The sequence below is a fragment of the Cebus imitator genome, unplaced genomic scaffold (assembly GCF_001604975.1).
Source record: "Cebus imitator isolate Cc_AM_T3 unplaced genomic scaffold, Cebus_imitator-1.0 Scaffold140, whole genome shotgun sequence".
NCBI lineage: Eukaryota > Metazoa > Chordata > Mammalia > Primates > Cebidae > Cebus > Cebus imitator.
In genome coordinates, this window is record NW_016107455.1 from 3,331,346 (window position 1) to 3,344,197 (window position 12,852).

At 43.6% G+C, this 12,852-nt stretch overlaps 1 protein-coding gene across 9 annotated transcripts in view; it reads left to right on the top strand.

Moving 5' to 3' along the window:
* The first annotated feature begins 1,320 nt into the window (after positions 1-1,320).
* Positions 1,321-12,852, top strand: part of RHOT1 (ras homolog family member T1) — a 72,016-nt gene continuing 60,484 nt past the window's right edge. For 7 of the 9 annotated variants that reach the window (XR_001829156.2, XM_017542078.2, XM_017542080.2 and 4 more), the window contains exon 1: positions 1,321-1,585. Coding sequence is in view for 6 of the 9 variants with exons in the window: in XM_017542078.2 (XP_017397567.1) it covers positions 1,510-1,585 (76 nt within the window). In the remaining 3 variants the exon portion in view is untranslated. The remainder of the gene's footprint in view (positions 1,586-12,852) is intronic. The other 2 variants (XM_037743340.1, XM_037743339.1) reach the window with 2 other exon arrangements.

Sequence of the window (12,852 nt, forward strand, 5' to 3'; positions counted from 1 at the left end):
GGGGTTTCACCATGTTGACCAGGATGGTCTCGATCTCTTGACCTCGTGATCCACCCGCCTCGGTCTCCGAAAGTGCTGGGATTACAGGCGTGAGCCACCGCGCCCGGCCTAAATGTTTATTATGTAATATTTAAGATAGAAAAAAGGTACATTATGTACAGATAGTGCTTCCTCATTAATGTATGTATTTTATATTTCCCACTGTGTGCCAAGCATTAGGGATGTGATATATATTCTCACGTGCATGTGTATGTGTGTATATATTTTATACATATATGTGTATATATGTATATATGTGTGTATATATGCATATTTTTCACTGTGTACCAAACATTAAGCACATAGCAACAAACTCCTTCAGATGGAGAGGGTCAGGAGAAAATAAAGGCAATGTTAGAAAAAGGGCAATGTTAGAGTTTATTATCCAGTGCCACCTCCTTGTCTAGCATTATGCTGGATAAGCCTGAGAAAAGAAAAAGTATCCGAGGCCGGGCACAGTCACGCCTGTAATCCCAGCACTTGGGGAAGTCGAGGCGAGCGGATCACGAAGTCTCAAGAGATCGAGACCATCCTGGCCAACAAGGTGAAACCCCGTCTCTACTAAAAATACAAAAAGTAGTGGGACGTGGTGGCGCATGCCTGTTGTTCAAGCTACTCAGGAGGCTGAGGCAGGAGAATCGCTTGAACCTGGGAGGCGGAGGCTGCAGTGAGCCGATATTGCGTCACTGCACTCCAGCCTGGCGACAGAGGGAGACTCCGTCTCAAAATAAGAAAGAAAAGAAAAGTATCCTAAAACCCTGCCATAAAATAACTACATAGACAGAAAAAAGGCACTTAATTTGGTTATAAAGAAACAAGTCTGTTCACACAGCATAAAGACGAATTTTATCGTATTTTATAAGCATCACACGCAAAAACAACTAGGGTGACGGGCCTTGGGGAGTGGAAAGCGCCGGATCCTGGGAGCCAGTCGCCCTATTCGATCAAGCATTTTCTGAGGGTTCTGTCCAATAACGTGGAGACGCAGCTGAAAACCAGGAAGGAGGTCGCCGCCCTCCTGGAGTTTACAGTCTGGTGAGAAGAGCCCTGCCCTGAGTCACTGCCAAGCTCTCGTTATGTGACTTTGAATAGGGAATTTCTGTCCCTATTTGTAGAATAAATGAGTTTAAACCAGGGAATCCGTCAGTCAAATTCCGGGCCCAAAACGTCTCTGGGGCCGTGGTGCCCAGAAGAGGGTGGGCGAGGCTCCCTGGGCCTGCGCTGCGGCGGCAGGACCGCGGGAGCACTGTGCGGAGAGCGTTCGCGTTCTGAAAACGCGTGTCCCTCGCTGCGTGCCGTCGTTCCCTGCGCCGCCGCCGCCGCCCGCTGGGCCGGAGGAGGCGGAGCTGGTGCCGTCCCGGCTCCAGTGCTGGGAAGCAGCTTTGGGGGAGGCGCGGCGAGCCCCAGCGGCCGAAGAGGCTGGCAGGTGGCGCCGTGGGGTGGGCGCTCCCGGCGAGAGGAGTCCACTCCATGCGTACGGGCGGAGGCCGGCCCCCTAGAGCCGCCGACATGAAGAAAGACGTGCGGATCCTGCTGGTGGGAGAACGTGAGTCCTCATCCTCCGGCCGGCCCCGGAGGCCCTGCCCTCCCTGCCCCGGTCACCCCTGCAGCTCCTGTCGCCCCTGCATCCCTAACCCTTGCAGCTCTGGCCTTTGTCGCGCCTCACAGCTCCGCTCTCCTCTCTCCGCGCTCCTAGGCCTTCCAGCCCCTTTACTCTTCCTTTGTGGCTGCCCGCCGGCGGCCCTCATCCTGTCACCTCACCTGGGCCCTCCGAAGATCTCCTTTTCCTGTTCACTAGCCTTCCGCCCAAGCCATGTTCCCGTTATCCCCTAGCTGCCCGACCTCATCCCTCCGAAGGTTCTCTCCTTTTCCTCTTCGAACCTTGTCCTCCTGGGCCTCACAGCTTCCCAGGCCGCCTCCTTTCGGACCTTTTTGTCTTCCCCTGGAGATTCCCTTGTCACTGCCAAGCAGGTGCTAGAATAAGCAAACTGACCAATTGGGATTGCGTGAACCGGCTCCCGGGGAAGCTGGGGGAGGGGCGCAGAACTATTCGACTTGTGGGCAAGGTCAGGTTTCTGCATTTTTTTGGCACTCGCAGTCTTCACTCCCTCTGTGCATTGGCATTAAGATATGAGTAGTGGAAAGGGCCGGATCCTTTTTAGCAATACTTGTGCTTTGCATCGGAATAACTCCTGGTACTCGAGATATTGCCTCAAACATTTTTTCTCAGCTTCAAGTTATGCAAGTGCTCAATGAATTAGAATTATCTGGGGAGAGTCCAATTATTGTTAACCCAAAAGCCCTCTTTTTAAGCATTATTTATTCCATAGGTACTTGGTAGTTAATTTATTAATGACAACAGGCACACAGACATTTGATACCTCCCCCCACCCAGAAATTTCATACGTTTCATCTTTTGAACATGATAGTTGCCTCTGTTCACCGCCATGAGGACAGAGCAGCAGGGACTTCTCTATCAGTGCAAGTTATGTGACTCAGTTGCTAGGACTAAAATAGGAAAGTGGGCCCAGGAGAACTAGATTTTTTTTTTTTTTTTTTTGAGACAGAGTTTCACTCATGTTACCCAGGCTGGAGTGCAATGGCGCGATCTCGGCTCACCGCAACCTCCGCCTCCTGGGTTCAGGCAATTCTCCTGCCTCAGCCTCCTGAGTAGCTGGGATTACAGGCACGCACCACCATGCCCAGCTAATTTTTTGTATTTTTAGTAGAGACGGGGTTTCACCCTGTTGACCAGGATGGTCTCGATCTCTTGACCTCGTGATCCACCCGCCTTGGCCTCCCAAAGTGCTGGGATTACAGGCTTGAGCCACCGCGCCCGGCCTGAGAACTAGATTGTTTTAAAATGTTAATACATTCCTTAATGCTCTGCCATAAGCTGTTTCGAAACATTCTATTCTAAACCATATTTCATTCTTGGTAACCCCTCAGGGTCACGATGATGGACTCCCAAGGACTCACATTTTTACCCTCTTCTGTAGTGTTTTTTGATGTTCATTGAAATTTCATCTACCTGCTGTCTGGAAAAATCTTCCTTTAGAATTAGAATTTAAGAGTAACCTTAGCCAGACATAGTTTACTTTTTGATTTGCAGTTGTAAATTTTAGTTATTATTTATAATTATATCTTATAATTATATCTTAATCTGTATTTTTCATGGACTTCTTTGACAAAGTTCAGGAAGATGTTATTTATTTAACATATGATTCATGCTTATGCTTTTGGAGCAAGGTAGGGAAAGTGAGTAGGTTACTTGCTTAAAAAACTGATCCTTATGTATCATGAAATAGTTTGTTGTTGTTTTGAGACAGAGTTTCACTCTGTCACCCAGGCCGGAGTGCAGTGGTGTGATCTTGGCTCACTGCAACCTCTGCCTCCCAGGTTCAAGCGACTCTCCCACCTCAGCTTCCTGAGTAGCTGGGACTACAGGCACATGCCACCACACCTGGCTCTAACCTGGGCGATAGAATGAGACTGTCTCAGGAAAAAAAAAGACATCTAAATAGAAATGTTACACATATAAACAATATGTCATTCTTAGGACGTGTAAGTTAAAACATTAATAGTATTACTTGGGCCAGGCGTGGTGGCTCATGCCTCTAGTCCCAGCACTTTGGGAGGCCGAGGCAGGCAGATCACAAAGTCAAGAGATTGAGACCATCCTGGCCAACATGGTGAAACCCCATCTGTACTAAAAATACAAAAATAACTGGGTATGGTGGTGTGCGCCTGTAGTCCCAGCTACTAGGGAGGCTGAGGCAGGAGGATCGCTTGAACCCAGGAGGTAGAGGTTGCAGTGAGCTGTGATCGCCCCACTGTACTCCTGCCTGGTGACAGAGCAAGACTCTGTGTCAAAAAAAATGAATAAGTAAATAAAAATTAACAGTATTACTTATTTAGGAATATATGAAAGGATTCAAAATTTGTTAGAAAGCTTACAATCCATGTTTTGTAGAAAGCAATAAGACAATTGGTAAAACTGTATGTATCTATGTGGTACAGTTTTCTGATTATAGTGAGGAACTTGACACAGAGAAAGCCTTAGTTTTTGAGAAATAAACTTTTCTTTCTTTTTTCGTTTTTTACGAGATGGGTTCTCGCTGTGTTGCCCAGGCTGGAGTACACTAGCTGTTCACAGGCATGATCATGGTGTACCACAGCCTCAACCTCTTAGGCTCAAGCGATTCCTGCCTCAGCCTCCAGAGTAGCTGAGACTACAGGCGCTGGCCACCACGTCAGCCACAGGAAGACACTTTTCTTTTTTTTTTTTGAAGACGGGGTTTCACCATTTTGCCCAGGCTAGTTTCGAACTTCTGACCTCAGGTGATCCGCCCGCCTCAGCCTCCCAAAGTGTTGGGATTACAGTCATGAGCCCCCCGCGCCCAGCCAGGAAGACACTTTTCTTAAAGGATGGCACAAAAGCCTTAGGCCATTAACCATATATGTTATTTTTCACATTGAAAAATATCATAAATACTCAATCGAAATATATAATTTTATTTATTTTAAAGGCTGATATGTTGGGGGGAAATGTTAGAGGCTTTACTTTGTGAGATTTAATGTAAATATTTGGCATCTGTTAGCCTAGGTGTAGCACTTTGAAATGCTAAATCTTGGCCAGGTGTGGTGGCTCAAGCCTGTAATCCCACCACTTTGGGAGGCCAAAGTGAGTGGATCACCTGAGGTCAGGAGTTTGAGACCAGTCTGGACAGGAGGATTGCTTGACAGCAGGAGTTTGAGACCAGCCTGGAAAACATAGTGAAACCCCTGCTTCAAAAAAAAAAAAAAAAAAAAAACAATATTAGCTAGGCATGGCGGTGTGCACCTATAGTCCTAGCTACTGGGGGAGGCTGAGGTGAGAGATCGCCTGAACCCAGAAGGTCGAGGTTGCAGTGAGCCATGATTATACCATTGCACTTCATCCTGGGTGACAGAGCAAGATTCTGTCTCTTAAAAAAATAAAAATTAATTAATTTTTAATGGCTAGGTGCAGTGGCTCACGCCTGTAATCCCAACACTTTGGGAGGCCAAGGTGGGCGGATCACCTGAGGATCAGGAGTTTGAGACCAGCCTGGCCAACATCATGAAACCTGGTCTCCACTAAAAATACAATAATTGGTCAGCTGTGGTGGCCTGCACCTGTAATCCTAGCTACTCAGGAGGCTAAGGTGGAAGAATGGATTGCATCCAGGAGGTGGAGGTCACAGTGAGCTGAGATCATGCCACTATACTCCAACCCAGGCAACAGAGTGAGACTCTGTCTCCAAAAAAAAAAGTGAATATATACCATGAAATACTACTCAGCCATAAAAAAGAATGAAATTGTGTCTTTTGCAACAACATAGATAGAACTGGAGACCATTATCCTAAGTAAAATAACGCAGAAACAGGAAACCAAATACTGCATGTTTTCACTTACACGTGGGAGCTGAATAACAGGTATACATGGAGATACAGAGTGGAATAATAGACACTGGAGATCACAAAGGTGGGAGGGTAAAAGGGCGCTGAGGGGTGAGAAATATTGGGTACAATGTTTTCTTTCTTTCTTTCTTTCTTTTTTTTGAGACAGAGTCTTGCTCTGTCACCAGGCGCCAGGCTGGAGCACAGTGGCATGATCTCGGCTCACTGCAACTTCCACCTCCTGGGTTCAAGCAATTCTCCTGCCTCAGCCTCCCGAGTAGCTGGGACTACAGGCGTGCACCATCATACCCAGCTAATTTTTGTATTTTTTAGTAGAGACAGGGTTTCACCATGTTGGCCAGGATGATTTCAATCTCTTGACCTTGACCTCGTGATCTGCCCGCCTTGGCCTCCCAAAGTGCTGGGATTACAGGCGTCAGCCACCGCACCTGGCCCTGGGTACAATGTTTTCTTTTTGGGTGACAGGCACAAGAAAAGCCCAGACATCACCTCTATGCAATATATGCATATAAGAAATCTGCACTTATGTCCCTTAAATATATAAAAATCTTTTAAAAATTAAAAAAATTGAACAGGCCGGGCGCGGTGGCTCAAGCCTGTAATCCCAGCACTCTGGGAGGCCGAGGCGGGTGGATCACGAGGTCAAGAGATCGAGACCATCCTGGCCAACATGGTGAAACCCCGTCTCTACTAAAAATACAAAAAATTAGCTGGGCATGGTGGTACGTGCCTGTAATCCCAGCTACTCAGGAGGCTGAGGCAGGAGAATTGCCTGAACCTAGGAGGCGGAGGTTGTGGTGAGCCGAGATCACGCCATTGCACTCCAGCCTGGGTAACATGATTAAAAACTACAAACAAAAAAAAAAAAAAAAAAATTGAACAGATTTTTTTTAAAAAAAGAAAAAAATGCACCCACACAAAACTTAGTTCTTCAGGTCATAATTTTTCACGGTTAAATTCATTGGCCTGAATTTATATTTAACTAGATTTGCTTTATTATGCTTAAGAAATGTCCTTTTAAAATTAGAAAGAGCCTTACTATCCTTTTATCTAAGTCATGTAGCTGTATTAAAAGTAAACAGGATAGGCTGGGTGCAGTGCCTTGTGCCTGTAGTCCCAGCACTTTGGGAGGCCAAGGCGGGTGGATCATTTGAGGTCAGGAGTTCGAGACCAGCCTGGCCAACATGGTGAAACCCCCTCTCTACTAAAAATAAAAAAAATAGCCGGCTGTGGTGGCAGGTGCTTGTAGTCCCAGCTACTTGGGAGACTGAGGCATGAGAATCGCTGGAACCCAGGAAGTAGCTGTTGGAGTGAACTGAGATCACACCTCTGCACTCCTGCCTGGGGAACAGATCATGCCTCTGTCTCAATAAATAAATAAATAATAGTAAACAGGATAGTTTTCATTTTAATGAAGTCTTCTTTTTAAATTAAAATTGAGATATATTTGTTTTTTCCTAGTCAAGTTCATTAAGAAAATGGAACTGTTATCCTCTTTTATTTTTTATTTTTTTGAGACGGAGTTTTGCCCTTGTTGCCAAGGCTGGAGTGCAGTGGTGCAATCTTGGCTCACTGCAACCTCCACCTCAAGCAGTTCTCCTGCCTCAGCCTCCTGAGTAGCTGGGATTACAGGCATAAGCCACCACACCCAGCAAATTTTGTATTTTTAGTAGAGATGGGGTTTCTCTATGTTGGTCAGGCTGATCTTGAACTCCCTATCTCATGTGATCCTCCTGCCTTGGCCTCCCAAAGTATGGGATTACAAGCATAAGCCATCACGCCCAGCTGTTAAAATGAATCTGGCAGCTCAGAGTTAAACTGGTTTGTTTAACTCTGATTATCATTGCAACTTCTTTCAAACTAGCTCAAACTTCCATTGGCTTTGGACTAGATTTTTGCAATATCTCCCTTAACCAGACTTTCTGCTTCTGCTTTCCTTCATTTTCCATGGAGCAGGCAGATTCATCTTTGTTTTTTTATTTTTAATTTTTTTTTACATGGGAGTATAGATTCAAGCTGTTCTGAATATATACTCCCAGATTCATCTTTAGAAAATATCCCAGATTCTGTTATGCATCTTAAAAATCATCTAATGGGTCAGGTGTGGTGGCTCATGCCTATAATCTCATCACTTTGGGAGGAGGCTAGGACAGGAGGATCACTTTTGCCCAGCATTTTGAGACCATCCTGGGCAACATGACGAAACCTCATCTCTACAAAAAATACAAAAAATTAGCTAGGTATGGTGGTGTGCACCTGTAGTTCCAGCTACTTGAGAGGCTGAGGTGAGAGAATCACTTGAGCCCAGGAGTTCAAGGTTGCAGTGAGCTGTGACTGCACCACTGCACTCCAGTCTGGGTGACAGGGTGAGAATCTGTCTCAAAAAATATATATCATCCAATGATTTCTACTTTCACTTAGAATAAAATTCAAACTTTTTAATGCAGGCCTATAAGGTCCTCCACAATCTGAAAGGGCCTTACTTCCCTGTTATACTACTCTCTCCTTCATTGCTTTCTTTATAAGAAGGCTCTGACCTAGGCATTATCCTCATAACCATGTATATTTATACATTTGTTTTCCCATCTCTTGGGCTAGAAAGGAATTGTCATGAAGGAAGGGGATTTGTTTTCCTTTGTGCTAATGCCCTGTTCTACCTGTGGCTAGAACAGACCTGGCAAAAAAGAGGCACTCAGGTATTTCTTGAAAGAATGAATGAGTTCAAGCTAGTTCAGTTTGTTTAGACTTCCCTTGTTTTCCAAACCACTCCTCTCTGTCATAAAAATGTGATCATTTTCCTTTCTTTCTTTATTATTATTTTTTTGAGACAGGGTCTTACTTTGTCGCCCAAGCTGGAGTCCAGTGGTGTCATCTCGGCTCACTGTAATCTCAGCTTTGCGAGTAGCTGGGATGACAGGCGTGTGCTACCACATCTGGCTAATTTTTTTGTCTGTTTGTTTTTTAGTAGAGACAGGGTTTCACTGTATTGGCCAGGCTGGTCTGAAACTCCTGACCCTAAGTTATCTGCCCAGTTTGGCCTCCCAAATGCTGGGATTATAGGTGTGAACCACCAGGCCTGGCCTGTTCTTTTTTTATTTTTTTTGAGACAGAGTCTCACTCTGTCACCCAGCCTGCAGTGCAGTGGTACAATCTTGGCTCACTGCAGCATCAGCCTCTTGGGTTCAAGCGATTCTCCTGCCTCAGCCTCATAAGTAACTGGGATTACAGGTGCATACCACTATGCCTGGCTAATTTTTGTGTTTTTAGTAAAGATAGGTTTTCACCATGTTGGCCAGTCTGGTCTTGACTCCTGACCTTAAGTGATCCACCCACCCTGGCCTCCCAAAGTGCTGGGATCACAGACATGCACCACCGTGCCTGGCCTAAGATCATTTTAAAGCCATATTGCTAATCCCAGCGTTTTGGGAGGTCGAGGCAAGAGACTCGCTTGAGCCCAGGAGTTTGAGATTGGCGTAGGCAACACAATAAGACCCTGCTTCTACTTTTATTTAACTAAAAAAAAGGGAAAAAAGCCATATTGCTTTTCATTCTGGTCTTTGTTGGAATGATATTTAAAGATTAAACTGGCCCGGTGCAGTGGCTCACGCCTGTAATCCCAGCAGTTTGGGAGGCTGATGCAGGCGGATCACAAGGTCAGGAGTTTGAGACCAGCCTGACTAACATGGTGAAATCCTGTCTCTACTAAAAATACAAAAAGTAGCTGGGCATGGTGACATGCCCCCATAATCCCAGCTACTCAGGAGGCTGAGGCAGGGGAATCGCTTGAACCCAGGAGGTGGAGGTTGCAGTGAGCTGAGATTATGTCACTGTACTCCAGCTTGGGCGACACAGTGAGACTCTGTCTCAAAAAAAAAAAAAAAAAAAGATTAAACTGTTTAAGTTTCAGTTATACTCTGTTTACTACCGACTACCTGGGTAATATTCTATGGACGAGGATGTTCAAACACCCATTAATGTGAAATGGATCTTTTCTTGGCCCACTTCTGAAGACTACAGGCTTTAATGCAAATTGCTTAATGAGTATTCAGTGCTTAGATAAAAGAAGTTAGGCTGTTTTAAATGCAGAGAAAGCCAAAGTCCAAACATCCCTGGCCATAGAGTCCGTTCTGCATAAAGAGTCTATTCTGTGCATGCAGTCTTTCCTATATCATCCTCCCATATGTATTGAAATGTATTTTCCATTGTCTTTTTTTGCTGCTAGTTGGTTATTAGTGTTGATCTAGTTTGAAGAAGAGGGATAGCTGAGTGACAGCTTTTGTTTTGCAGGCTGCATCATCTGCATATGGGCAATGAAATTGTCCTCTGGAACAATGTTTAGCTATTTCGCCAAATGCTGAAGTTTTCCAGTTAAAAATATAACTCTATAGTCACCCTCCTCACCCCAGTATATACTAAATACAATAACTTAGGAAGAGCCAACAAGGCTTCTTACTAAAGAAACAAAAAAATGAGGAGTAGATCTTTTTGCCACTTGAAGCAGGGGGTGTTTGTTACCAAGAAAAATAGCCAGTATGGCTGGTAGAGTGGTAATTGGAACCAGAGAACGTTATTTCTGCTTCATGAATATTAGGAATTTGCTGTCATTTGGAACTAGATGTTCAAAAGATGTGATGAAAAGGAAAATTTATAGCCTGGATAAATCTAGATAATTTGTTCTATAGTGATGAATTATGTTTTCCATGGATGACCTACTTAGAAGCATGGAGTCTCAGAACTGTGGCATATTCTATTGAACTGGATCAGAAGGTCTTCTGTCCTTGCAGATAATTGTGGTCTTGCTTTTAGTTTTTATAGATTACTTCAACATTTCTCAGGCAAAGTGGAAGAACTAGAGACCATTAGTCGGCTGGCTAATAAAGGATAATTTTTTGTCCTCCGTGTTAATAACATACTAAATGTATCCAATGAATTTATATTTTATACATTTTATTATAAATTTTATTTGTAATAAATTATTTATAAATTTTATTGTAAAATATAATGTTTTAGGCCTGGTGCAGTGGCTCACACCTGTAATCCCAGCACTTTGGGAGACTGAGGCAGGCAGATCACAAGGTAGAGAGGTCAAGAAATCAAGACCATCCTGGACAACATGGTGAAACCCCGTCTCTAAAAAAAAAAAAAAAAAAAAAAAAAAAAAAAAAAAAAAAAAAAAAAAAAAAAAAAAAAAAAAAAAAAAAAAAAAAAAAAGCCTTTAAAAAAAAAAAAAAAAAAAAAAGAACAAATATAATGTTTTATATGCATTTGTATTATAATTTTTATAGTAAATATAAAGTTTAATTAGTATAATTTAAGAAGAGCTTGGAATTTTTGTTCCCTCATAAACAATTTTTATTTTCTGAAGCAGCTAAAAATATGTAGTTTTTATATCATATTAAGATACTTTTTTGATTGTAAGCATATTTAAATAGTTTTTATAATTTTTTGTTCTAAAATGTTTTCATTGTCTCTAAGGCACTCTTATTTATTTCTCAATTAAAATTAGTTTAGGCTGGGCATGGTAGCTCATGACTGTAATCCCAGCACTTTGGGAGGCTGAGGCAGGTGAAATCACTTGAACTCAGGAGTTCCAGATCAGCCTGGGCAACAGAGCGAGATCTTGTCTCTTCAAAAAAAAACCAAAAAATATATATATTTGTGTGTGTGTGTGTGTGTGTGAGAGACAAGAGTCTTGCTCTGTTGCCCAGGTTGAAGTGCTGTGGTGTAATCTTGGCTTACTGCAACCTCTGCCTCCTGTGTTCAAGTGATTCTCTTGCCTCAGCCTCCTGAGTAGCAGGGATTACAGGTGTGTGCCACGATGCCTGGCTAATTTTTTGTATTTTTTTTTAGTAGAGACGGGTTTTGCCATGTTAGCCAGGCTGGTCTCAAACTCCTGGCCTTAATTGATCCACCTGCCTCAGCCTCCCAAAGTGCTGGTATTACATGTGTGAGCCACTGCACTTGGCCAAAATACTAATTTTTAAAAAATAGCTTAAAAGTGGCTTTTATACTTGCTGCTTTATTCTTTCTTTGATTGTCTCACTTAGGGATAGGTATCAAGCCCTAAGGAGAGCAAAAAGCCCTAGTTTAGATTCACTGAAGCATTTCTTGACTAAGTCACATTTGTCTGATCCTTTATTAAAGTAGCTATTATTTCACTGTCCTTCCAAAAGGAAACACAAAAATGATACTGATAAAAATGTGCTGTTCTTTTTCCTGAAATTCACTGTAATCCATCTCTCTTGCTCCAATTTTAAACTTTTGCTGCGAATGAACTTTTTTAAAAAAGGAAATGACGGCAGGCTGGTGGCTCACACCTGTAATCCCAGCTCTTTGGGAGGCCAAATCATGCAGATCATGAGGTCAGGAGTTCAAGACCAGCCTGGCCAACATTGTGAAACCCTGTCTCTAGTAAAAGTACAAAAAATTAGCTAGGTGTTGTGGCAGGCACCTGAAATCCCAGCTACTTGGGAGGCTGAGGCAGGAGAATTGCTTGAAACCTGGGAGGTGTAGGTTGCAGTGAACTGAGATTGCCCCATTGCACGCCAGCCTGGGCGACAATTTGAGACTCCGACTCAAAAAAAAAAAAAAAAAAAAAAAAAGGAAATCACTCTTGAATTTTAATGTGGAAGAGATTCGTGTTCTTTTATTTTTAGTGTACAATTATTTCACAGACTAGATGGTATTTTTTATAATGTGGCGAGTGCTAAATTACCTCACATTCTTTTTCAGATGAGGCAGGCTATGAGTACATTTTTTTTTAATCAAGCTTTAAAAAGTAGTGACTGATATAAATAAGTTAAATGGAATTGTTCCCGCTCTGGTACTACTGTGTTGGATGCCTGTATGTTCAAGTGTGAGTAAAGCTGCTCGATTGTTGTCGTTTACGATGCCTCCTCCCCTGCCAGGGTGTTTTCTTTTCTATCTCTGAGGCCTGCCCTGCTGGAATAGACCTGGTGGCAGGTTTGTACTTCGGCAGGAGCCTGCTGCTACACAGCCAGCCATAACTGCCCGTCAGACTAATGAGCAGAGCTGTGAAGAAATCTGAATTTCCTCAGTGTCGGTTCTCTGTTCTGAAAATATCACTGCAGACATAGGGGGTCCATGGGAAAAGCAGAAGGGGACTGTGACTGGGAAAAAGGTTGTTCTAGTGAGTTTTAAGAAGAGAGATGAGGGTCTTTTCTCTCTTGGACCTTCAGGCACCCACTTGAGTCTCTACCAAGCAACTTTTCATTTATTTCCTCTTATAAAGCCTTTTTGGGCCGGGCGCGGTGGCTCACGCCTGTAATCCCAGCACTTTGGGAGGCCGAGGTGGGTGGATCACGAGGTCAAGAGATCGAGACCATCCTGGTCAACATGGTGAAACCCCGT